Here is a 27,567-nt window from a genome sequence, read left to right on the forward strand (position 1 = left end):
GCATAAATGCTGATGATTGATAATGGTCCTTTTGTTACCTTTGTCATCACGAATAATTATTTCTCGTTGCGCCTATTAACGGATTTTTATATCCTTGGATGCACCAAAAAAGTTATCTCGGTAGATGTCTCAAAAAACGTTGTTTCGGCCAAAATTTCTGAAGGCATTTCATTTGGCTACAGCTGGTTTCTCTGCTGTTTAAGTTCAGCATTTCTAAAGCATTTTCTATATTGGATCTTAGGACAACTGCAAAATTCAACTGAGCTGAAGAGCTGTTGTTGTAGTATGAGCTGAACGGCTCTGAGCCGCTAACCATGATGAGCTGATTTGACCATCTCTAATTGACACGTCGTCAGTCGCTGGGTTTCATGCCACAAGAACAGATGCCTTGCCAAAGCATGAATCATTTCGCAAACTTATTCACGAGAACAAACTTCAATCTGCTAGGAACCTTCCCGCGAGCAAGAACCTCGTGGAAATTGCCCCTCTGTATTTAGTTCAAACCGGTTTTCACATTAGTTTAATCGTCCATCAAGACGATTTCAGCGTGTTTTGTCAGCACCTGGTCGTACAACTTACGAGCCTGGATTCTAGCCACTGATTGTTGACTTCGGTTGGTTGTCTGCTTGTACGGTAGCACTTATAGTCGATGAATTCGCCGCACAGTACAGAGTTCAGCATTCATTTTTTTCGCTAAATCATAACCTAAGATGTTGAAATCAGCACCAGTCCCCTTTGAGAGAATCCTCATCAAACCATCGAATTTCCATCTCTGATGCTGCGAGTTGAAAAAATAACGTTTCAATCGACTGTCTCCAAGGTCTTAATCTACAAAAAATAACTTGCTGCATCACTGGTCGGCTATGCATCAATAATGTTTAGAAATATGATATCATTTGATCTGCATATTTCCAAACGTTGCTGACACATAGCTGACCAGTGATGCAACATGTTATGTGTGTAAACTAGATCCATTCTCTTACTTCTCTTCACTGTCCTCAATCGAATATGTCGCTTCACTACCCTCCGGTAATCCACGAGTGATCGGTTCCCAGGTTGAAGGCCTTCAACCAAAAATAGGAATAAAAACTTATTTTGCTAATCGGTTCCAGAAAAGGTACGAACAAATGAACTGCGGAGTATGTGAGAATCGCCTTACTAACTACATAATTATCCCAATTTATGTACAAACAGAATATAAAGTTCCCGCACAACTAACAACCAAGTGGCTACACCAACGGTGCGATTAACAACCACGCGTCTGCATGGAAATTCTGGACTAATCTAAACAGCTTATTCCTATCGTATTACGTGATCGCTCAACCCGATTCCATTCTCGTGCACTTTCTCTCCATCTCCCGCTCCAATATTTTTCAAAACCCTCCACACGAAGAACTGTGCTCGCGCTTTCCACATCTCAGGTGATCGCACGGGAGTGTTAATTATCCTCCAACACACTCTGGACTAGAGCGATCAGTTTCTGCGAAAATTTCCACCGAGCAACATCGGTCAGTCGGTCGGTCGGTCTGTCTTTTGGCGATCAAGTGTGATTCTGAGCGTTGAGCGCTTGTGGCGTGTGTAATCCAATCAGGAGGAGACGATAGCTTCGAAGTGCTGCTCCTCGCGCCAGATGGTGTGTTTAATTGACCCAAACTGAAGTGCGCTTCGTGAAGTTGTTGCGAGATAACGAATTGAGTGTGATCAGTTTTATTCCCATATCCTTCGAATTATTTAACATTTCAGCATTCTGTCCGTTCTAATTTCGGTGCCATTCGGGGGTGCCGATTCCGATCCGGCAGACGAATGTTTGACACGGTTTCGATTCGAGGTCTACAACAACAACAAAAATGAAATAAAAATAATGCGAGAGAGCAACTTTCGAATTGAAAACATGTGTTACATCAATGGAATTCTTGGTAGAGACGAAAGAGGCAGCCAGGTAGCCACCATAGTAGTCATCCATCACACCGCGAGTGTGACGCCGAGATGCTGGAGGCGAAACAATATCCCGGACTAACGGACTGACGGATGGTGACGACGAAATTTGGCCCACACCAGTCTGGAGTCCGTTTGCTGGTCGCCTTTCCTTCGGCTCTCATTTGTGTGTTTATTGAGTCCGACGCCGCCGTCGCCACTTGTGGCGAATTCTTGTTTATATAATCCACGGATTAGGAGGGGACGAACGGGAAATAAGAATAAGCCGTGCGTCGTACCCCGTGGGATTCGTAAGAGATCTAGTTGAAGTGAACCGTTTGTGTAAACACACTTTGTCGAAGTTTTTTTTTCGCGTGTTTTCGCTCGCCCAACTTGTTCGTTTTGGAAGTGGGCCGCAAAATGAAATGCATGGTCGGGTGTTTCTCGGTCGATTAGGTTCATTTTTGGAAGCATAATATACTCACAATATTAGAAATAGGTATTACTGATCCAAGGTTCGGTATTCGTCCGGCGAAACGTGACGGCATTGTGTTGATTTCGGAAAACCCTATCGCTGACGTGTGTGTCATTCTTATAAACAACTATATCTCACGGCGGTAGATTCTTTTTCCGGAAATTAGATTGTTGAAATTCTCGTGCCCGCAAATAAAATTCATGCTCGAAATTCTCCGTACAAATAAATCAGTTTTCGTCTTGCTTTTTACTGTTGCACTTTTGGGTTACATACTGCTTAGAATAATACAGTGCTGTTTGGGTGCTTTAAATTAGATTTTTTGAATATAAAACATAGTTTTTATAAAAATCAAATATCAAGTAAGTTTCGTTATTGAATGTCCCAGTCAAATTGTCAACATTTATTTTGAATTATCAAAACACATTCTTGTAAGCTAAAGTGACCAGATGGTCGGAGGTCTAACGCGGGACACAAAGAACAAAACGTTATGTATATACATTATGTGAACATAAACCATCGTTTAGCGAGTCTAAACTGATCAGTATTATTTCTTTCTGAGTATCGGCACTCAGTTGTGATTTTTCGGTGGTTTAGGTTTTGTTTACGCCCCGAAAATCACTCGCTCAATCAGAGCATTTACGCCTGGCAATCACGATTCAAATTTTCTTCAAATTACCGAATGAAATGCTCCAAAATTCTAATTCGTTTATCATCGATTTTAGTGTTAACGTATGCATTCAAAAAATGGACTAATTTCGGACGGCGATGAAAGATAATTTGTAGGAACAAATTTTCTTTAAATCTTACGTTTATTAAGTCTACAACAAAAATGATTTAAGGCTGTTGATTCGCAGCAGCAGCCCTGTCAAGCAACTTGATGATTTTTCCATACTGCAAGCTCCACCCCACAGCGAAGGAGTTGGACATACTGAGGCACTTTGTGTCCGCCAGAAATAGCCGATCTGATATTTACAACATCCTCTCCCTGTCGTTCCTTAAGCCGGGAGATCGAAGCAACCGGCCAAATGGTGGAGAAGAATCTGGCCAAAATGGACATTTTTATGCGGAAGCGTCAGACGAGACCGGCCGTATCTGAGCAGCAGGCAATCACCCACAAGGAGTAGTTTGAGGTGCTGGTGAAAAACTTCTTCCCGGCGAAAGAAGTGAAAAACTTATTTTCGTACTCATAATGAAAGACGAGACGTTCTTGATGCTAGAATTCAACGAATGACAGGGGACTGGGTACTTTATGTTCCCCAGGTGAGCGATGACGTCAAATATATCATTCACATCAAGTTCTCGAAGAAGGTCCTTCTCTGACAGACGTGAAGGGAATGTCCAAGCCGCTCTTCTTTCGAGTCATATGTTGAACGGGGAGATATATAGCAAGAAGTGCTTGCCGGAGTTGGGAAGGTGATGTGGTCTTTATGCCGGAGTTGGGAAGGTGATGTGGTCTTTATGCCGAACCTGGGATCAGCCCATTATGCCAAAAGATCACTGGAGGATGGATCGGCTGGAGATAAACATTGTCGCGAAAACCACGAACATTCCCAACATTCCACAGCTGCGCCCGATAGAAAATTTTTGGGCGAATGGCCAAAATCGAGAGACAGACGACCACCAAAGCCACGAAAAGGTAGAATAACACGCCGATATACATCTTTTCATTGGCTATGTTTCAAGTTCCGGCCAACTATCGTAAGATCGCCCAGCGCTTCATTTACGATACTTCATAAAACAACTCTGCCTCTTCCTGTCGAGTATACACTAGTTCTTCAGGCTAATTTAAAACGTTAAGCCCTGACCGAGCTAGGGGACCAAAGATGAACTTTTCGTCTGAGTCACGTTGGTCCCTGCGGATCAATAGGGGACTAATAAAAATCATTTACCAATTTTGTTGCTGTCGCTTCCAGTTGGCACTCTCTAAACCAAAAAAACCGATGTTGGTGCGATGAAACCAGCTCATCGTATTAATCTTTGGGTGCATTAGAAGCGCTCTTGAACAGTCTGCCAAATAAAAGTTTTTTTGAGGTTCATCCATTTAAGAAAATCAACATGATCGAATAGTGATATTGAAATATACTGATATCGCGGGTTTCTTTTGCCAAACGCGGGACGTTTCGCGGGACATTTTGTTGAAATGCGGGACTGTCCCGCGTAACGCGGAACGTCTGGTCAGTCTATTGTAAGCGCACCTCATATTTATTCTCAAAAATAGATTTAAAAAAAAAAGATTGTTTTTCCATTTGTCAGAATCGTTTCATAAATTCGAGTTGGCATTGACACAATCAGATAAACAAGCATTCTTCGTGGAATTTTATTCCACACATCTCCAACACATATCTGCAGTTCACTAACTGTTCCAAATTTTCGTCCTCCACTGTTAACTTGCCTTGCCAGAATTTTCCTAGGGTTCTCAATAGAGTTTAAGTCTGGGCTACGAGCTGGCCAGTCTAAAACCTGAATGTTTCTCTCGGTAAACCATGACAAAGACTTCTTCCTGACGTGAATGGCCGCATTATTTTGTATGAAGATGAAGCTGTCGTCCATAACGTCTTCGGTAAACGGTATCAGTATACAGTCCAGTAGCTCCAAATAGGCTCCTGAATTGATTCTTGTCGAAATTGTTGCCATAGGCGTCTTTCCTCTTCTTGAAAAAGCAATCCATACCTTGAGACTACCTTCTTCGAAGTTCCTGCTCAATTTCACGATCATGCCAATAATGCACTCGGGATCATCAAGATTGAACTTCTTTTCATCGGAATCACTATCATCTTTCTCAATCACGTCATCTCATTTCGCTCTCCAGTTCATGTGTTGTTTCGCAAATTCCAATGTCGCCTGTACGTGCCTTGAGGTAAGGTTAGGGACTTCGCCTTTTTGGTGTAAACCAGATCCTCGTAAAATTTTACATACACTTCTCTTCGATTTGGGATGGTCAAGTTCCTGCTTTTCCCCTAGGCATTGAGCCTTCCAGTCCCTCCAAGCTGTATAATGCGGTTCTGGTCTCGTTTTGAAATCTTGGAGTTGTCTTTGTTTTTCTTCCGTATGTCATATTTGGGACCTTTCTTGAGAAAGTTTCTAACTGCTGTTTCTCCTCTGTTGATCTTCTTCGCTTTCGCCCGGTTGATTGAGCCGATATCCTTCAATTCACAGATTAATCTTCGCTCAGTTTTGTCTAAGAACTATCCTTTCGGCATCGTGCTTTAATATGTCCGAAACGCTATTTTATTCTACAGTCAACTTTCCCTTGTTCGATGTTCTGTATCTCGATATTTTCCCTAACTCGATGAATTTCATGGCACCTTTGATTGATTTCACAAGCATTCTCCTCCCCATAACTCGATACCTCATTAACTCGATGGCCCCTTAGATATCGAGTTAGGGAGAGTTGACTGTATATTTTTCTGATTTTGGCATGAGCGTACACTAGGGTGTATGGGAAAAAAAATCGAACCCGAAAAATTTCAAAAAGTTACCCCATACAAAATGTGCACCATCTATAAAAATCACCCTATGCAAAATTTCAGCTCAATCGGACATAAGGGAGAGTGGCGCAAAGCGTTCGAAGTTTGAGTTTTTTGAAAATCGAAAAATCATCCAAGAAGAAGAGGAAATCAGGGTATTCAAAAAAAATTGTTGATGCTCAATGTCTTAAAATGGCATGAAACGACGAAATCTACTGTCATTTCGAAAAAAAATGTCAAAAATCGACACTCTGGGATAAACATTTTTTTGTTCGAGATAACAGTGAATATCGACGTTTTGTGCAATTACAGAAACAATAATAGCAACAAGTTGCGACATGCAACTAAAAGTACAACACAGCAACGCACAACCGAAAAAGCAAACTGTCTTATCGCTAAGCAGGAAAACAAAAGAAAATCGAACGTTGAACGGCGTGGATTTGAGTTATTTTCTTGGGGGAAACTTTTTCTATGCGGAAAAAAATGTTTTTTTTTTCAAATTACACTAGAGTCATTTTTTACGCGAGGGATACGTGCCGCGTAAACAAAAACCGCGCAAAAGAAAACCGCGTAAATTACTAAATCCGCGTAACATCTAGAATCCGCGTAAAAAACCGCGTAAATTCCAAAATCAGCGTAAAAATAAACCGTGTGAATTTCAAAATCCGTATAAAAATCTAACAAACAGTGAATTATTAGTTTAAAATGCAACCCATATTCTAACAATTGATTAACTGATTTTCACTACTACTTTTCAGCTACTAATCGGTGATACAATACAAACTTATTTCGTGAAAAGTCACATCTATTAGAACATTGAATTTTTACGCGGTTGATACGGGCTGCGTAGAAAAAACCGCGTAAATTTCGAAATCCGCGTAAATTCCAAAATCCACGTAAATTCCTAAAACCGCGTAAAAAAGGCGCGTAAAATAAAACCGCGTAAAAAGCGACTTCACTGTATGTACTGAACACGGTGTTTTAAAGCTACTGGTGTAGTGCACGATTTTTTTGTACGTCCCTATCCCCCGCACAAAAAAAAATTACCTGTATATATTGGGGTTTTTTTTTTAAACCCCAATTTTCGGTGATTTTTCGGTTTTCAAAAAACCTAAAATTATAGCATCTAACACTAGTAAATAAAGTCCGATTCAGCTAATATTTTGCATTGGGTATGATATCGTGCAAATCAACATTTCGCAGCAAGTTCCGAATAAAAAATCGAGATAACTATTTTTATTGACATTCAAAACCATACGTTTTGCCTCGTATTCTAAAAAAAACTTAGCCCCAGAGTGTCGATTTTTGACAACTTTTTTTTTGGAGATAACAATAGAACTCGGCGTTTCAAAGCAATTTTAAGACATTTGGCATCAAACTTTTTTAAAAAACCCCCATTTTCCTTTACTCCTCCCTTGAGTGATTTATGGTTTAAAAAAAAACTTCAAACTTTGCGCAACTCTCCCGTAAGTCCGATTGAGCTGATATTTTGCATAGGATATTTTTTCGAGGTGAACATTTTTTATGAGGTATCTTTTTGAAGTTCGAGACGATTCATTGGCACCCTAGCGTACACACATACAACCTAATCTTGATGATTTTATCATCGAGGGGGGATCCCTGTCTGGGAGGTCGGAAAATGGTGAATTCTCGTGATTTTTTTTTTATGTTAGGAATGAAGTGAAGTGTTCGTGTATTGTTTAAGGTATATTTAAAGATGTATTTTCCAATTTTTGAGTGCACGAATAATGATAATACCTCAAGCGTTACACAGGAGTTTTTAAAATTTGAAAAATTACCAAAATGGCGACAATTTTTTTTGAAACTGAGTCATTTTTCGTGAATATTGCTGCTTAGGAGCTCATAGAAAATTTAAAAAATGTGATATCAAAAAACGGCTATGTAACGCCTTAGATAATTCATTTTTACATACTTTCGGCCAAATCGGTCTGAAAAACGCGTTAGAAAATTCGTACAGCAACACTATATCCCTTGAGATGACATCATACTTTTGGCTGAATTTCCCATACTCGGTGTTTCCGAGAACGTCGAACCCAGATCGTCTCCTATTGTTTATGTCCTCATTTGAGAGACCTTCAGTCGTTAACTGGTTTGTCTCTGTGAAATACGAGTGTTGGGAACTTAGAGTTCTATATTTTCTTGGTTTGTTTATTCAGTTTTTGTTTTCATTGTACTTGTCCGCGCCTGGTCTATGCTTGGTGAGTCAATAGTTGTTGATTCCATATTCGTGCCCATGTGGGTTGCCTGGGTTTCATTGATTAGTCCATTTGTATGGTTTCCATTTCCGAGGTCCTGGTCAGTTGTTAGTCATTGCCTAGTGCGTTCGCTGTCGGTGTCGGACTTCTCCTTGTCGTTGTTGTTTCTCGGATTTGTTTGATTATATAGTCCAATGTCCTTCATTTGATTATATAGTCCAATGTCCTTCATTTGATTATATAGTCCAATGTCATTCATGTGACTTTCGTGACATCGTCTCCAAGGGCATCCCTTCCAGGGCTTCCAGGGATGTCAAATGTTGTCCACGGATTTTTGTACTGGGAGCAGCGGATAAATACGTGTTCCACTGTTTGGAGGACACGGCATAAAGTTTGCATGAAAAAAAAAGTTATTTTCGGGTGGTGATTAAAAAAACTAAGACAGATTATTGAGTTTGATAAACTTCCCATGGAAGGTAATTATATTAGCTTACCCGCAAAAATTTTTGCGCCCTTGCGAGCGGCCTTCCGGCAATTAACCGGAATATTTGTAATGCGTATAGGCAGATTTTTGAGTTCTTTCTTCGTTTTATTTATCAATTCCTTTTCAGTTTTCGCGACAAAATAGTTGGAGTAGATTTTACGCTTCAGGTTTGCCCAGAAATTCTCGATGGGACGCAGCTGGGACGTCGGGTGGGTTCGCCGACTTGGATACCACATCGATATTCAGCCGTTCCATCTCCTCTAACGATCGCTTCGAGTAGTGGGCCGACGCCAGATCCGGCCAGAACACCGCGTCTTCACCCTTATGGTATTTCTCGATGAACAACGCAAATTCCGGCAGGCACTTCGTGCTATAAATTTCCCCGTTCGCTACCAGCCCGGAGCTAAAGAAGAGCGGCTTTAACATCCCCTTCTCGCTGATTGTCAGCCACAGCAGCACCTTCTTGGGGAACTTGGTGTGTGAAATATCAAAACTTCACTTCGGAGCTCACTTCCTTCGTGTAGGAAACAGAATACGAAGTGCCCTCCCAGTCGTTGTCATCCAGAGTGAGATAGGTCTCGTCGTCCATCACCACCACGCGATTCGCCGAGAAAATCGACTTGACCGTCTTATTCAGCCGCTGCCGCTGTGTCATTGCCTGCAGATCTGAGACCAGTGCACGGGACTTCCGCTTCCTGACATGTATTTCCATGTTCGCCAGGTACTTTTTCACTGTTTGGCCGGTTGCACCGACCTCCCAGACAAGCACACGCAGCGATGTCGACGCAGCTTTTCCCTCGATCTCCCACTTCAGCATGATTTGGAGCTTCTTGTCGCTCAGGGTTGTCGGCCGTCCGGAACCGGGCTTTCTTTCGATGCTCTGATTGTTGTCCAATAGTGCCAAGATGTTGCAGATGCCGGAACGGGCGTATTCGGCGTCCACAAAGTGCCGCGCGATGTCCGTTTTCGACGCGGCGGGGTACCGTTCTTTGAACCCATATACTTCTGAACGGAGTAGCTTCACTGTTTCCGCCATCACGGTTAGAGTTCGACTGATAGAGCTGTCAATTTTTTTCTGTTGACTCATGGGTTACTATGATTGATGCTGCATGGGTAGTTTCGTCAGTGCGTGTGAAGATAAACCCATGAAAAATCGACAATTTTTGTCCATTTTTTTTTAATGCAAACATATTTTATTATATTAGGCTGTCAAAAAAGTCCTGCGGTATTTCCGCGTGGTGTCGTTGTAAGCGCGTAGTTCTAGTTGTATCTATGTATCGAGTATACTATAGCTTGTTGGAAAGGTATTTTTGCGCGCTATAATATAGTCCTTGACAGTGTTTTGTTTGGTTAAGTCATTCGTGAGTTATATTGTCGCAAATATGGAGCAAAATAAAGAGAAAATCCGACATATTTTACAGTACTATGACAAAGGCAAAAATGCATCTCAAGCTGCAAATAAAATTTGAGCAGTTTATGGACCCAATACAGTTTTCATTACCACCGCACAACGATGGTTTCAACGTTTTCGTTCTGATGTAGAGGTCGTCGAAGATGCGCCACGCTCCGGAAGGCCTGTCGTCGAAAATTGCGACAAAATCGCTGAATTAGCCGAGAAAGACCGGCATAGTAGCAGCCGTAGCATCGGCCAAGAGCTGGGGATAAGTCATCAAACCGTTATTAACCATTTGAAGAAGCTTGGATTCACAAAGAAACTCGATGTATGGGTGCCACACACGTTGACGCAAAAAAACATCTTTGACCGTATCGACGCATGTGAATCGCTGCTGAATCGCAACAAAATCGACCCGTTTCTGAAGCGGATGATGACTGGCGATGAAAAGTGGGTCACTTACGACAACGTGAAGCGCAAACGGTCGTGGTCGAAGCCCGCTGAAGCGGCTCAGACGGTGGCCAAGCCCTCATTAACGGCCAGGAAGGTTCTGCTGTGTGTTTGGTGGGATTGTCAAGGAATAATCTATTATGAGTTGCTGTACTGCCAACAACTGGAACGCTTGAAGGTAGCACTCATGAAGAAGAGGCCATCTTTGATAAACAGAGGACGCATTGTCTTCCATCAGGACAACGCCAGGCCACACACTTCTTTGGTGACGCGCCAGAAGCTCCGGGAGCTCGGATGGGAGGTTCTTTTGCATCCGCCGTATAGTCCGGACCTTGCACCAAGTGACTACCACCTGTTTTTGTCCATGGCGAACGAACTAGGTAGTCAGAAGTTAGCCACAAAAGAGGCCTGTGAAAATTGGCTATCCGAGTTTTTTGCCAATAAGGAAGCGAGCTTCTATAACAGGGGTATTATGAAGTTGGCATCTCGTTGGGAACAAGTCATCGAACAAAACGGCGCATATTTGACTCAAAACAGATGATTGTAACTAATTTTATGAACAAATGAAAATTCAAAAAAAAAACGGCAGGACTTTTTTGACAGCCTAATATATAATGAAAAAGGGTCCGAGTTGTTAGCGCATCCGTTATTCCTCACCTCGGTCGTTCAAAACAATTTGCGCACTCCTAGATATTCCAAGCGCCAAGTCATGCACTTAAATTCGGGGGGCATCCCGCCATTAATCTTCTCCCAAACTCGATTCCTTCCATTTGTTTCCAACGATCAGCTTCCCACCAAGGATCGCGCGCTTCTTGGAATCGCTAACAGAGCATGAAAATATTCGGCGCTTGTTTAACAGATTGTTTTCGCTTACGCTTACGTGTTAGCGCATCAGAGCACCGCTTAGCGCCAGCTCCGTCGTCGGCAAGCGTGTCGACGGTCTCATTACCGTGAAAAAACGACCCACACTATTCGTTAATCACTTGCACTTGGACTGTGCTCACCTCCTGGGGAGACGGATCCGATTGATCTCACCCATTTCACCGGTCGAACAAAACGCGCGTTGACAGATTCTTTGACTGACCGCAAATCGACGATTCTCACAAATATTATTGTCAATTAGAATTAAACAGGATTGTGTGATGGTGTGCAGCTGAATTTTCGAATGAGAATTTCCGGCAGTGCCGGAATTGATGTCAAGGCGATGTTCCTTCGAAATAGCGCCCCCTTCACTTCATCAGACAAAATAAATAGTTTAATGACCTAACCGTCGCTGCTGACATTATTTACCCACTAATTTTATTGACATCACGTTCCGCAATCATTTTTAATCACGTTCGAAGTGCCGTTACTCACACGCATTGCGCTTCCGAAGTGGTACCCCACCGCGGACTTACTCCGTCATTCGACAAATATCGGGAAGGGCGCTAACGATGGAAAAGCGCAGGAAAAACACGATTCCTACGCTCCCCTTAGGTTTGTTTACTTTCTTTCGCGCGCGCTCTCTCTCCCCTCGTGCCTTTTTCCACTCTCCATGAAGCATGTTTCACTCGTTGTGAACACACCAACTGGCGGATGGTATAACTAGAAGCGTCTCGGATGCAAATGCTTATAAAAATTCAAACACACAGACTCCGCTCCGGTGATTCTCAAATTACGCTTGTATCTTTTTCGTTTCGACACCCCCGGCAGAAACATATTCGATGAGCGTCCGCACTTGTGGGCGCACTGTGTCGGAAAACAGAGCTATACATAAAAGATTAGTTGCAGTAAAAAAGTGAAAGTGTCCTCAGAATGGATGCCGTTAGATTTTCCATAATCGTGAGTAGCGCCTGCGTTTTCGTTTGCCTGAAAATTTCTACAGCACATCTCCATTGCAGGAAAATGAAATGAAATGGGAAGACGAATACCGGATGTACTGTCAGGAGGGAGACGACGATGACGAGAGGTGTGACGATTCGGGTCCAAGGACCGAACGCTACCGACTGAGCATATCGAGCGAAAGTGACGTGGCGGGTGTTGAGATATCCTCGCCGAATCAACCGATAGACGATCTGTTCTGCAATGGACGCGAACGTCAGGATGAGATATGGGCGTACTCGGAAATAGAATCCACACTCCGAGAGCTACCCGATGCCGAGCGGATCGGGGAAATGTTGGCCAGCTTGATTCCTGTGAAAGATCTGCCGGTGGATTATAGCTACGAGCTGAACAGTACGCTGCTGTTGGTGATATGGGCGAGCAAACATGATTGGATTCCTCAGGTCCTCGCAAGAGCGGGATGTGATGTGAATACATGTGATCAAGGGGGCAGAACAGCGTTGCATTTAGCCTGTTACATTGGTGACTTTCGTGCGGCTGAGACGCTTCTGCAGCATGGAGCGAAGGCACACATTTGGGATAAGGAGCGGAAGGCAACACCACTGCACTGCGCATCAAGGTGAGCTCATTGAATAATGTAGTACCTAGGTATAGTCGGCTGCTTATTCCTGACCACTGATTAAGTACGTATTGTTTGGTCGGTAGTACAGTATATTCTGATTCTTTATTTATTACTAGCTGAATCCGGTGCGAGCGCTTCTACGCTTGCAACTAAATGAATATGAATTTAACAGTACTGGTACGTTAGGTTGTGTTTAGGAATGAACTTTGTTAAAAACCGTTTGCTAATTTTGTAAGCTCACGAAGTGTGTTTCGGACGATCTCAAAAGCAAACGCTGTTATTTGGCGTTCATATCGCTTTAAGCCGAAAATATGTTTCATTTTACAAATTCATTTTTATAATAATTAATAAATATTTACATTTTTTGTTCCTTCTTGGTTTTAAATTCAATTTTCTCCGTGATTTAACAAAAAACAATTTGCAAAAAAATTTTAGCTCGCACTCCTGTTTACACGCTTTTTAATGATGGCTTCTATTCCGGATGTTTTTCTCATTATTGACATTCGTGACAGCTTTGGCGACGTCACTGTCACAACCCTCGGTTAATGATGTGGCTCCCGCAACATCCCCCTCCCCGTATTGCTGGTGATTTGACCCAGCCATACCGTTATCCTCAATTTCAAGGACCGCCAACTTAGTAACTGGCCTCTGTAGAATACCGCTTTTAGTCTGTATATCCGCTCTACGAATGCGACCATCCATTCCAGGATACACCCTAATCACCCGCCCTCGCGTCCAAATATTCTTCGTTGCTTCATCTACTATCAAGACTAAATCTCCCACAATTAGTGCCTTCACCTCTTCTAGCCATTTACTGCGATTAGCTATCGTTGGAAGATATTCCTTGGTCCAGCGTCTCCAGAACTGGTCGAGTAGAACCTGCACATGATTCCAATTATTTTTGAGAGCAATACGTTCGTCGGTTGGTGGTTTTGTTGGTTGCACGACTCCTGACGAACTGAGCAGCATAAAAAAAAAGTTCGGTGTTAGGGATTCCCCATTACATGGATCAATCGGAATATACGTAAGGGGCCTCGAGTTAACCATCGCTTCCATCTCAGCGACCACAGTGGAAAATATTCCGTCATCCGGTTTTTTTGGCAATGAATAATTATTTTGATAAATTGTGATTTTGTCGATTTTCTCGAGTGCAAAAGATCGATTCAAAAAATCGGAAATCGGAATAGAAAAGGTCGATCTTCTAAGAATCGTTCCGAGATCACCCAATCCTAGTTGAAATGCCATTGGGTAGCGGTGTTAGTGAATGTATCAGCGAGTTGTTCGTGAATACCCCGTATTTCGTTGATCAATTCATTACTTGCGCCGCGAAAATTTGTTCCTTGGTCACTATGTATTTGCTGTGGAGAACCTCTTAGCATTAGCATTGAACAAGTTGCACAATCTCGTAGGTGGTACGAATTCAGAACTGTTAAGTTAAAAACATGCCTCCATCCGTTGCTGATGATTAGTAATACCTCTTAGATGAAGGTATGCTTTCTCCAACAGTTAAGAATTGTCCTGGCCACGTCCTTGCAACTGCTATGGAAAGGGAAGGAATATTAGTTCAACATTTACTTAAGAAAGATGCAGAGAACTCTACGACCTCTCATAAATGTCTCGGGAATTTAGGAATGTGTTAGTAGGGAAGATAAGCCATAGGATACACTCAGCCGGTGTTACTGGCGTAGCTGATGATTCAGCGGCATTTAATTATTATTTTACTATAACTATAACTATATAACTTATTTAGTTCATAATACTATTACTTAATGCAATTAGTATCTGCTGAATTGGTTTATAACACTTCACGACACCGAACAGCAGAATGTTGCATATTAATTCCAGCCTCTCGATCGTTGCCTCGTTTTTAGCTGTATGGAAATAATTATTTTGATAAATTGTGATTTAATTTTAATTGATAATGGAGAGAACCCACAGGAGTGAGAGTGCTTTAACTAGGCACAAACCCTCTATATTTGCAAATTCCAAACTCCTAATTTCTAATTCCAAAAAGATTTAAAAATTTTCAACTTTATGTACGAAGTGTTTGATTTTGCTCATCTTGTTTTGTGCTCCCCTTGTGCACAGTAGGCTGATCACCAGCTGACACTTTTGGATACGTTCATTTTTTCACTACTCGCGCTCTCAAATATTTCTCTCCGGAAAAGCTGTCAGTCCCTCCATCTCAAACAACACGACAGGTCATGTTCTCCATTTTTTCACCTCCGCTTCTCAACCACAACTCATATTTCTACGCCACTCTCATGATAGCCAAATACAACAGAATGGAACGGTTGGAACACTGCATGAGATACACACGCGCACCACATAGACCTCGGTGAATCAGCTCATTTCTTTGCGCAACTGTAGACAGGTTCCACGAATTCCGCAATCCCTACTCTAAACTGGCAACCGATAGGTCACGCACACATTGCTACACATTGCCGCTTAAGACGGGAATAACGACGAATAATTTCGCAACAGTCAGGCCGATTACACATTATCCGGTTTCCGCCGGACCGGTTTAAAACCCAAATGGCAAATTTCGACCGTACCAATCTCTTTACGGCGTCGTGATGCAGCCGTCTACTACGACTGCAATGTCCGGTGACCGGACAAACATTATACGCGATGACAGTAGTATTGTATCGACATCTGTTGGCGACATCAGTCTGGGAAAGCAAACCATTATCTATAACATTCTCAGACCATGAGACAGTTTTAAGTTGTTCAAACTTTGAATGAAAATTTTTACTTCGTATTATGTGATTACTCAAAACACGTAGAACTGACACTTACTTAATTATTTTTGTATAACTTTCCTGATATTTTCACCAAAACTCATCATTATAATTTGAAATCGCTATCACACACAATTCTTGTTCAGGGTTTTTTCACTACTTGCGGAAGAACGTATTTTACAAGAACTCTATTACATAAAAACATATTTGTTGAAGAAAATGTTTATTTTCATTCATAATTTTTATTTTGTATACCAGTTTACTGCACCTGAAAATCCATCATCATTATCATTTCCCAAAAGCGGAGCACAAAGCTCCATACCATCAACTCGAATAGACAGTTGTTTGGCATGTGTGTTAGTATGAGTACAATTCAGAAAATTTATCGTCCCATGGATTAATATGTGTGAGCTATTGACGTTTGTTTGTTGTTTTTGAAATCAATTCAGAAGTCGGATGTGAAATGGATGCCGAAATTTTGCTTCTTTATTTCGCTGCTGTGGAGCAAATTCAGCGATGCAAGTTTCTGCTCAAAGTGAATCAATGGTCACAGGCGTACGAGGTCATCATGGAGCATATTGCCACAGACTGTGTTATCAACGGTGGGTGGTGTCTTTCGACATATTGATATGCTTTGTTCACAGTCAACTTCCCTTATTTGGAATCGCTACTGAATGACTTCAAATCTTCAAAAAGTTCATCAAAGGGCAGATTTTGAGCGACTATCGAGCTGAATGTGAAGGTTAGTTTTTGTTGATTTGACACACCAAAAATAGCTCTCTCTACTAATATTTTTATTCGGATCTCCATTCTCCGCTCAGGATCTGCATATTAACAGCTGTGCGTTCATGCGAAATGCGCTTGACAAAGCGACCTTTGCCCCGGGAGTATGTGCTCGAGAAATTGCGGCTTATGCTAAGCGCGTTTCTGGACGAGGATTTGCGGAAGTATGAGATAGTGTTTGAAGGAAAATTTAGATGTTAATTTTAGTTTAGTTTAGATTATTACTGCAATAGTGAAATAAAAATTCACTCAAAAATAAATGAATGGGCACACATTCTATCGTAGGCAAAAAATCTATTGTAAAAATATATGGCATCAGAGCGTTTGAAATGAATCATGATATTTGTGTATGTTTGGGAATAAAATAATTTGGCATATGGATGAGTACAGTGCAACTGGACTGGAGTTAGTTTTTATAATACTGTTTACGACAACCAAGTTTTTCTGTTAAGTAAGTTTTTTATATTTGGTTATCATTGCAAATTTACATCCCATGGAAAGATTAGATCACAAAAAAACGCCCGGTATATGGCTGAATTTCTCCAAGAGTGCCACAAAAAATGTTTGGCGAGAAGTCTGCGCGGAATTATTATGGTGTTACAACGGTTTACTCCTTTCCCGTTAGCTCCACCAGAACCTTGTCGTGTGAGCAGTTCCCATGTACCCTTAGTACATACTCTGCGCCCATTTTGATCCTTGCGCTTCCAAATCTTATTCTTGGATAAATCTTTTTCCTAGAACGATTGTATATTCAATACAAAAATCAAAATCGAAAACAGCTTGCATGTAGCAGGAATATTTGCAGCAATGTTTACCTGTCAATCCACTATATAAATAAAAGCATGTATGTGTTTGTGAGAGATGTACGGTTTTGTGTAGTGAGAAGTGTCTTTCACATTGTTATCCGGTTATCCGTCCAAACCCAGCGGCACTTTTTGAAACCGGTCCGGCAGAAACCGGATAATGTGTAATCGCCCTCAGCATTGCGTTGTTTCACAAAATCCTGTTTTTACTGTTTTCAACTACTCAAACTTTCCAAAGAAACATTCTAGTAAAATCCACAATCCACAGAATCTATTCTGAAATTAATCTATTCGACCAAATTTTCGGATATTTTTGGAAACACCACTTTTTTTGTAGAGAAAAAAAAATCAATCTAACGGAGCGACCGAAAAGCACGTCCGTACACGATAGCTGCTCTCGCGAGACTCGCGAGATAGTTGGTCTACGGGTAGAGACGAATACATTAAAATAAAGATGGCGCAAATCAGACGATTCTTTCTTCGAGTTTCGCGCTTATCAACACATTTGGCCTTGCATTTTTATTTATATAGATAGATAGAAGATATAGGAGTACGTTATTTCACTTGAAAATCCATTTCCACGTTCAAACAAAGATCAATTTCAATAGCGCAAACATTGAATGAATCGACAACGCTTATCATGATGTAAGTTTCAAACATATGGGAAATCAATTTTCCGAACTTTTCTCAGAGTTTTCCGAAAATTTCCGATTTGTCTCTCCATAACATTGATCTACGGGCAGAGACGAATACATCAAAATAAAGATTGCTCAAACTGGACGATTCCTTCTTCGGGTTTCGCGCCTAGCAACACATTTGGCTTTACATTTTTATTTTAAGATCAAAGCTTTACCCTTTTTAATATACCCAAATAACATTCACCATTCATTAACAATCTTCGTTTTTCTTCCAAGCAGTAGTGGCAGCGTCGAGTGCATTGCGTTGCTGCTGGCAAAAGGCGCAGACATCAACGCCGGCATCGAAAAACATTCCCCGCTGCATTACGCTGTCCTACGGAACAGCAAACAGTGTGTCGAGTTCCTGCTTATGAATGGCGCAAATCCGAACACCCCTCAGGTTTACACCCAAACTCCGCTGCATGTGGCGTCGGCCAATGGCTACGTGGACTGCATGGATCTTCTGCTGAAGTACGGAGCGGACGCACGGTCCCAGTACGGACAGAAGAAGATCACTGCCCTCCATCTGGCAGCTTCGGAGAACTATCTGGAATGTGTGAAACTTCTGATCGCTGCCGGTGCGGATATCGACGCCCAAAATAGGGATCAGCAGACGCCACTCCATCTGGCCTGTCTCTCCCAATGCCACGAAACGGTTACCTATCTGATCAGCCAAAATGCGGATGTACACGCGGTTTACCGAGACGGTCGGACGGCGCTGCATGCATCCATCGTGAAAGAATCACGTTTCTGGGACTGCACATTGAGTCTGCTGAAGGCAAAAGTCGATGTCAACCGTGCGGATCACTTTGGCTACACACCGCTCCACATTGCCGCCCTCAACGAGTTCAGCAGTTGCGTATTTTTGTTAATCGAATACGGTGCCGACATTACGGCACGAACCAACGGAGGAGTTTCGGCGCTCTCCTTCATCATCCGGCGAACACCGGAAATTATTCCCAAGTACATCGACAAACTGGACACGGCGATAAGCGTCAACAGCATCCACGAGATTGGCGACGTGGATTGCGAGATACGACTCGACTTCCGACTGTTGGTACCGAACAATGATCGAGGCGAAACCGAACTGCTGCTGGCTTTCATAGAGGTTGGCCAGAGGCGCATCCTGCAACATCCGCTCTGTGAAACGTTTCTGCTGCTCAAGTGGAGACGGATAAGGAAGTTCTTCCTTTTCAGTCTGTTCTACCACGGTCTGTTCGTGATGCTGTTCACCGCGTATGTTCTCGGGGTCTACGTGAAAGATTGTCGGCTGCACGCTTGCAAAACGGCTTCCCATATCCCGATCGTCGGATACATCGTTCTGTTTCTGAACATGATACTAATGACGAAGGAAATTTTTCAAATGATGCACGGGTTCATCGGTTACATACGCTATTGGGAGAATTGGTTGCAGTGGAGCATTGTCGTGGGAATATTCCTTTGCACGGTGAGATGTCTCTGAATAAAAACTCAAACCCATCATTAATAAGTTCTTCATTCCAGCAAAATCCTACCTTAGAAATTAGCGAGGTTCCAATTTGGCAGCACCACGTGGCAGCCATTGTCATATTTCTAACGTGGCTGGAACTCATGATGATCGTCGGACGCTTCCCGATCTTCGGTTTGTACGTTCAAATGTTCACCACTGTGGCGGTCAACTTCTCCAAATTCCTGCTAGCCTATTGCTGCCTGTTGGTTGCCTTCGGACTCAGTTTCTGTGTGCTCTTCCCCAACTATATCGCCTTCCGGAAAATCCTGCGAGGACTACTCAAGACGATCGTCATGATGGCGGGTGAGCTCGAGTTCGAGGACATATTCTACGGGGATAACCTCAAGATCGAATACCCAGGGACGGCACATGGGATGTTCCTCGCGTTTGTTCTGCTGGTAACCGTGATTCTGACCAATTTACTGGTTGGTTTGGCCGTCAGCGACATCCAGGGATTGCAGCAGTCCGCTGGACTGGATCGACTGTCGCGCCAAGCCGAACTCATCTCACGCCTGGAAGGATTGATGTTTTCCAAAATCTTCCGAATGGCGCCGATCCGACTGTGGGCGATATTCCAGAAGATTGCCCTACTGAAGACATCCCGCTTTAGGCTGCACTTCCGCGTGAAACCCAATGATCCCAGAGAGAAAAGAGTACGTATTTTTGACGTGGGACTACGTCTAACAGCAATATATGGGAAATGAAATGAAAACCCAAACACAGAACATGTAGGAAAAATGAAAAAAAATCGAAAGCTTATCGAGCATTTCTTAGTAGTTCGAAATGATGTTTCCATCAATTGATAGGAAATATTTCTACGCATCTAAAGGGTGTGTCACATCAAATTGCATCACGGAAAAAACGCTGTAGAAATTTAATTTTTAGGAATTATATCTTCAGCTTTCGCTTATAATCAGATAAGAGTGTATAGATCACGTTGGCCATGCTTCACTGTCAATTTTTCGTAAATTTGGAAAAATGTCGTCGAACGAAAAAGAGCGTCGTGAAATAATCTTGTACACTCATTTCGAGAATCCGGAGTTGTCACATCGGGACATCGGTAAGATGCTAGGAATCGTCCAATCCACGGTCAGCAGAGTACTAAAACGATACTTCGAGAACCTAACCATCGACCGGAAGGTGAAGAACGGCAAAAATGGATGCTCCGTCAGTGAAAAAGATCACAAGCGCGTAGTTAAGCAGTTTAGACGTGATCCGAGAAGTTCGGTCCGGGATGTCGCCAATAAGCTGAATTTGTCAAGTTCATTCGTCCAGCGGACCAAGCAGCGGGAGGGCCTGCGTACATACAAGGTTCAGAAGGCTCCTAACCGCGACGAAATGCAAAACATGGTGGGGAAGACGCGAGCCCGGAAGCTGTACACCGAAATGCTGACGAAGCCGCATTGCCTGGTAATGGACGATGAAACCTACGTCAAAGCGGACTTTCGTCAGCGGCCGGGCCTGTTGTTCTTCTCCGCAGAGGACAAATTCAGCGTTCCGGAGGAGATTCGCAAGCAGAAACTATCCAAGTTTGCCAAAAAGTACATGCTGTGGCAAGCGATCTGCTCTTGCGGAAAGCGGAGCGCCCCCTTCGTGATGACCGGCACGGTAAACGGGCAGGTTTACCTTAAGGAGTGCCTACAGAATCGCTTACTACCACTATTGAAGCAACACGAGGGCCCGACCATCTTCTGGCCGGATCTCGCTTCGTGCCACTATTCAAAGGACGTGTTGGAGTGGTACGAAGCCAACGGGGTCACCGTCGGGCCAAAGAAAATGAACCCGCTCAACGCGCCAGAGCTTCGCCCAATAAAGAAATATTGGGCGATTATGAAGCAGGCCCTCCGGAAGAACCCAAAAGTTGTCAAATCGGAGGCGGACTTCAAGAGAAAATGGATTTCTGTTAAAAAAAAACTACATCCTGACGTTGTACAGAACCTTATGGACGGGGTAAAGAGGAAGGTGCGAGCATACGGGCTTGGGCTCGAAGTATGAATAAAAAGAAAATGCCAAAAGTTGTTTAATAGATTTTATTTTACTGTCTAAAATTTTCAAAAAGATCGGTCTACTGGGCGAATTTCTACAGCGTTTTTTCCGTGATGCAATTTGATGTGACACACCCTTTATAACAATGAATAAAATGTCACTTCTCATGAGATGAACAATTGAATAATTGTGAAATCTCAAGCGTTATCTATAGGCCCCAATTGCCACCTTTTGATTGGTCCGATTTGTGCTCCTCAAAACGTGCCACCCAAAAGAAGCAACCAGAGCAACAGCGAAATACGGTTTCCCCGAAACTTACTTCAAAACCAAGGAGCATGGGAGAATCGGCATTGCAAATACATGGAAGTCAGTGACATTTTTGTTGCCACAAAAAAAAAGTTTCCCTAACACGGACTTCAGAACCAGTTTTTCTAGAGAAATCGGCATTACAAATGAAAAAAATGCATGTCAGTGACATTTTTGTTCCCACCTAGATATGAATAATTATTTTTAAGTATTCGATTAATCGAGCGAATATTTGTTGCACAAGCATCGATAATGCGAAGAATCATGATGTCATAATTTTGAAAGTTACATCAAATATTATTTTGAAAAACAACATCGAAGCGCCCAATGATGATTTTTTTAGTATTTCAGTTTGTTAAAAGATTGAACAGCTCATGATTTTTTACGGGCAATGGGAAAATGATCCACATTATTCTTATCGCAAAACGATTTTTTCTGTTCTAAATTTCATGGGCTAGCATATTTGTTTAAAAATGTCTGCGTGTCGCTTATAAAGAGCTGTCCACATACCACGTGGACACGAAAAACACGATTTAAAACTTCTCCCTCCCCCTCCGTGAACTAGCTGTACCCCTCCCCCTGTTGTTCACGTGGACATTCTTGTATTTTTGACATAGAACTACGTTTTTCATTAAGGCTGCCAATTCAGAAAACGTGTCACGTTTTGGCGTAGGACTACGTCTTTCATTTCTATACTGGGATGTAAGTTCAAAGTTTCGAAAACAAAACCGTTACGCCGGAGAACGAGATTTTGAGCGTTAATAGCTCTTGAGCAACTGAACGAAATGGTATGATGAACACTTAAAATGTCTACGCATTATATGTTTGTTACTTTTTGATAAAAACTTGTTTCAACAGCCCTAAAACTGCTTTCAAAACCGGTTATTGAAATCACACCAATCGGTATATAAGCGAGTGCTGCTCGGAAATCCACTCAGTTATGATTTCGCAACGATTGAGGTACGATCGCTGGAATGGATGGATCAAAACCATCAAAACCATGGAGCCAGGGGAAATCGGCATTTCAAAACAGATGCAAGCAACGGGTACTTTTATACTCGCTTGCATTTTTGCAAACCGGAATATGTTTTTCCAATACAGATTTCGAAACCAAGAAGTTGGAAAAATCGGCATTGCAGATACATTCAAGTCGGCAAATACTTTTATACCCCCATGCATTTTTACACTCCGGAATTCATTTTGCTAACACGGTCTACAAAAGCGGGTACAAATGCAACGCTTTGGCTCGATCATTCAATACTGCATTGTAATGGCGAGTTTACACTAGGGAGATCTATAGCTATAGATGGATTTATTCACCTGGAAATAGGTGTAAACGGATGAGAATAAATATGATACACTTATTCGAGGTATATATAACTTGAATAAATTCAGCATATGTAAACGCTTGTGAATTTCTCACTGGTGAGAAATCACTAAAGTTGGATGCAGTTCTACTTCAGGTGAATAAATTCACCGAAAATATGAATATATTCATTATAGAAGTTCACGCTAGTGTAAACGGTCGATGCGATTTCTGTAAATCTCATCATATTTCTTCACATGAATATATCACTAGTCTAAACCCACCCTAAGATATCTTTTCATGTCGCAAGCGCACTGAACTTCTACGCATACCGTTTGATGATTAGGCAAAATGATGATAACTATTTGCTGCGATAACTACTACCGTAATGCATGAATTGACTTCAATTGTGATTTGTTTGCAATTGAATTCGTAAATAGTTTCATTCATTCATGATTAAACTAATACATACAATAGATAGCTCTGCGCAGCGGCGATATCGTACCCAATGAGGAACATCCGAGGTGGGATTATTGCCAATTTAAGAAATACAATTGATTACTAAGCCAACGGTAGTCCTACGTCAACCTTGCGGTTATATCATAGGTATAACCCATCCATAGCTTTTATGAAATAAAGTTAACGTTAATAACTATTTTGCTCCGAACGGATTTTAACGATTTGTATACAATCGAATCAGAAATTTTCTAAGATTTATTTGATATGCTATACATTACAATCCTATAGTCTTTATATGGTTTGAATTGGTGAATATTGGAAGCATTCCCATTTCCCCATATGCAGCCGCTAGAATAGAAACAACGAAGGGGGATAGCGAAGAGAGAATATTTGTGAAGTAAACTCCACCCTTCTATAGTGAGTAAGCTGTCGCTAGCGCTAGCAAGTATTACATCTCCTCTGAGGAAAATTCTCAGAATCTTTCTATGCCCGAAACAACGAAGAGCGCTTATTCTGCTCGTTTTGTGTTGTATGTTTCCCCTCGAGCTGTGAACGCTAGCAAATATTTCACATGAAGTGCATCTGGCATTGCAATTAACGCAATCATCCAAGCCATGGCAGAGCAGGCGAAAAAAGAAAAGAGTGCAAATGATTATATGCCGCTCCTAGCCATCAGTGTTTGGCTTTGTGTGTGTCGCTTGTTTTCGTTGCGCGAAACTTAGAACTTGTTCATACCCTGTACATGTGAATAGCACACCTTCGATACTTTCAGTTGCCATTCGTATTTGCTCTCGTGCGCATCGGCTCTGTTGTGATGCGACAATCTCCTAGCTTTGTTGACGGTTCTGACCGAGAGTTGAGAAACGATTTTTCATAAACCGTCATTCTCGTCAAACGGATGTTTCATTTTTATCGCTACAACTGTGTGCATCTGATAGACGCGTGTTTGATGCTTTTTGAATGGCGATGCACGGAAGATGCCTATCGTTGAATACTCAGTGCAATGCGTGCTTGATATAAAGAAACAAATTGCGACATATGACCAATTAGTGTATTGTTCTCGCAAAGGTAAGAAGGAACAGTTGCTTCTCGAAATGATTCTACAAGCCCCCGAAAGCCATTAAACCTTTTCAGGGTCCCTGAAACTTTTTACTAAAGAGTTAGTTATGAAATTTCGACGTAACGCAAATAATATCCGAAATGATAAACTAACAAATTTAAAAAATAAAAAGATTACGTAGTTACTACGCCGCAGTCCTACGTCCTAAGCGGTCGTGTCTCGGATACAACCCCTCGATTTCTTTCTTTAACTTTTATATTTCAAATCCTACATCAAAATAGTCTTCGACCGACTTTTAGAGTTTATCAAGACAAATATTGTTCGATGAAGAACTTGTCAATACCCCAATCCTACTTAAAATTATTGATGCTTTTTCACTCAAAAACTCATCATTTCAATTTTAATTTACTCAAATACAAAAAATAACATAGTTTTGGAAATCCCATATTATGTAGAGTGAAGTATGTTCTTTCAAATGTTGTCAACAATTTTTTTATGTTTGCCCCAAAAAGAATGACAAGCGAATGAAGAGAGCGTAATGTTTGGAAAGAAATATCAATAACTTTGAGTAGAATTGAAAACAAGTTCTGCATCGTAAAAAAAATGTCTTAGTAAGCTTTAACAGTGCAACTGAAGACAGTTTGCATTTAAAATTTTAACCCTAACACAACTTAGAAAAAAGCGCTATATCGGTTGTATCAACAGATAGTAAAACACTATGTTCTACAAATTTGCTGAAAATAACTGGGGCTAAAACATTATCGAACCATATTTACCTCTATCTATAATGATAAAAAAGTTAAATGTTTTATTTCATCGAAAACTTTGGTAACCTTATTACCCAACATCGAAATGAGCGGTTTGTCATATGTAACAACTTTGTCGAGGACAATTTTTGTCTAGAGAATAACTGTCGAGCTCTAGATGCTAATTTCCACTTAAATGCACTTCCTGGACCATTGTGCAGAGATGAAAAAAATCATCTTCGCTAAGCTCAAATGCATAGATTTTCGGGCTAGGTTGCATCGAAAACCTGTATATTCTAAACGAAAATCAAAATGACAGATCCAGACAACCGGTGAATATGAGCAAATGAACTTTTGTTCTTCGATATGTTTTGATGTTCATTTTACCACCAAGTGTCATTTTCGTCTTTTGGAGTTTTTGAAAGTCCTTTGAATCATACCAAACGTAAGATGACGGTCATTTAATTTACTTGTAACAAAGAACATAATCTGTCATAATGCATGAATTGATCTTGCATGGCATTTGTTCAAACTTTTTACTTGCAAAGCAAATATGTTGAATTCAAATGAATTCGGAAATTATTTCATTCAATTATTATTTGAATCATTAAAAAAAGCTTACTGAGCCAACAATAGTCCCACGTCAACCTTGCGGTTATATCATAGATATAACTCGCCCATTTTTTGCTTTCGGAACGCTTATCATCTAAACAAATATTTTTCTCTAATCTAGATCCCGAAGGAACTGATAACCTCAATCTACAAGCTGGTCGCCGAACGACGCGAACGGAATCAATCCATGAGACGGAAACGAACCTACCGGAACATGCAGACCTTCCATGAGATCCTGGAGGAAGAGGACGCGGTGGTAACGCTGCGTCGGCAGCGCTTCCGTAATCATGCCAAAAACAGAACCGTTTCGGAGAACATTTACGCACCCGTGGGAAGAGTTAGCGATCCGATGGCACAGCGACCATTTTCCGGCCTGCAGCTGAAGTCCATCGATGATGGGCAAAAGCAAATTCTCAAAAAGTTGGATGAACTGACCAAGCAAGTGGAAGCGATGAAAACGAAACCCCGATAGTCATAACAGTATTTGTAACAACGAATCATAAATATATTGTTCGGTACTTACCAGCAGTTCACACTTCAATCGATCCCCGTTACTCAGCTGTACTGTGCTCATATCGACACCGTCCCGAATTAATTTGCAGCCCTCAATTTTTGAGGAATATCTAATTTCCACATTCTTCACCTGCTCCAGCTGGCGATAGACGCTGGCCAGCAGCACATCGTTCTCGACGATCCACGCAATATTCTCCGCCATATCGTCGTAGTTGAAGGTAATCAACGCATCCGAACAGGCATCCCACACTTGCATCTTCAGTACCGGTTTGACCCGGGTCGCCTCGATCTGCGGCCATGCGCCAACGGTTTTCATCAGCCGATGGGTTCCTTTGCTTATGGCCGACACACGGTTGCTGTACGTGTCCATCGATGGCTGCTTGAAGCCGCTGGCGGCTTCCAGCACCAGAATGCGGCGATCTGCGAGGCGAAGATTTTTACCTAAGAATGGGCAAAGTTATAATATTGATCTGGCTAAGCGGCAACTGTGAAAAATGTTATCATTGTTTTAAATGTCAGAAAAGGAGAAAAAAATTGGAAAAATTGGAAAGACCATGAACGCTATTCATTTTCGCATATAGAATTTTTCGTGACCGAAATAAATTGCCCCAGAAAACTACTACACCAGGAACAACCGCTCAGATAAAATGTAATCTCACAAGTAAGCTAGAAACATTGTGGCGCGGGAAAACGTCGTGGGTACAAATGCATCACAGAAAAAGCGTAATTTCTATTATTATTTTTTGTTTTCATTTTTCGAAATTTATTCTGGGGTCAATGTAATGGGGGCGAAGTCCCCATTTAACGAGGATAAGGAATCGGGGCGACCAAAGCCGCCAAGATGACGCGATCCGAGTCGACCGCCGACCCGCCGTCAGAAGCGATGGTTCCTCGTACAAAAACCTGTGTTCCACTGATTGCTCGGTTCAATTGAAACATAGGATACGATCCTTTAGCAAGGTCCGACCGAGCTTTAGCGAGCATTGATGCTGAATGCTAGATGGATGCGTCTCGTAAAGCGAAGAGTCAGAATGGTGCATGGTACATGGCGCAAAGACAGTTGACGCCGATTGCCATAGACATAGACAATGACGCCAATCAGCACACCATCTGATTTATTGGCTGGTAGCAGAACTACGATCACAGTGATAGGGAGTATGACGATTAGTTAGTTCCTACATTACTCTGAACTACATATTCACGATTAGTGTTATAAGTTGTAATGAGCTCTCCAATTGGTTTCA

The 27,567-nt window shown here is 41.9% G+C and overlaps 2 protein-coding genes across 3 annotated transcripts in view; one reads left to right on the top strand and one right to left on the bottom strand.

Annotated features, from left to right (window-relative positions):
- The window catches only part of LOC129761740 (ubiquinone biosynthesis monooxygenase COQ6, mitochondrial), a 45,645-nt gene that overhangs the window by 11,002 nt on the left and 7,076 nt on the right, over positions 1-27,567 (bottom strand). Inside the window, exon 2 of the mRNA XM_055759487.1 lies at positions 26,334-26,764. Coding sequence (XP_055615462.1) covers positions 26,334-26,764 — 431 coding nt within the window. The remainder of the gene's footprint in view (positions 1-26,333; positions 26,765-27,567) is intronic.
- On the top strand, positions 1,380-26,871 carry LOC129761739 (transient receptor potential channel pyrexia). Of its 2 annotated transcripts, none has more exons than XM_055759485.1 (6): positions 1,380-1,633; positions 12,092-12,220; positions 12,280-12,839; positions 18,087-19,293; positions 19,350-19,988; positions 25,932-26,871. In XM_055759485.1, exons 2-6 carry the CDS (start codon positions 12,194-12,196, stop codon positions 26,280-26,282), a joined length of 2,784 nt encoding a protein of 927 aa, XP_055615460.1. In that variant the 5' UTR covers positions 1,380-1,633; positions 12,092-12,193; the 3' UTR covers positions 26,283-26,871. The 2 variants fall into 2 exon arrangements, with proteins under 2 accessions (XP_055615460.1, XP_055615461.1); XM_055759486.1 differs by having other exon boundaries at positions 1,380-1,574.

The sequence above is a fragment of the Toxorhynchites rutilus genome, chromosome 1 (genome assembly GCF_029784135.1).
Source record: "Toxorhynchites rutilus septentrionalis strain SRP chromosome 1, ASM2978413v1, whole genome shotgun sequence".
Classification (NCBI taxonomy): domain Eukaryota; kingdom Metazoa; phylum Arthropoda; class Insecta; order Diptera; family Culicidae; genus Toxorhynchites; species Toxorhynchites rutilus.

Coding starts and splice junctions, on each gene's coding strand:
- LOC129761739 (XM_055759485.1), top strand. CDS start 12,194: ATGGATGCCGTTAGATTTTCCATAATC. Junction 12,840..18,086: donor CCACTGCACTGCGCATCAAG/GTGAGCTCATTG, acceptor TCTTCCAAGCAG/TAGTGGCAGCGTCGAGTGCA. Junction 19,989..25,931: donor ATGATCCCAGAGAGAAAAGA/GTACGTATTTTT, acceptor TCTCTAATCTAG/ATCCCGAAGGAACTGATAAC.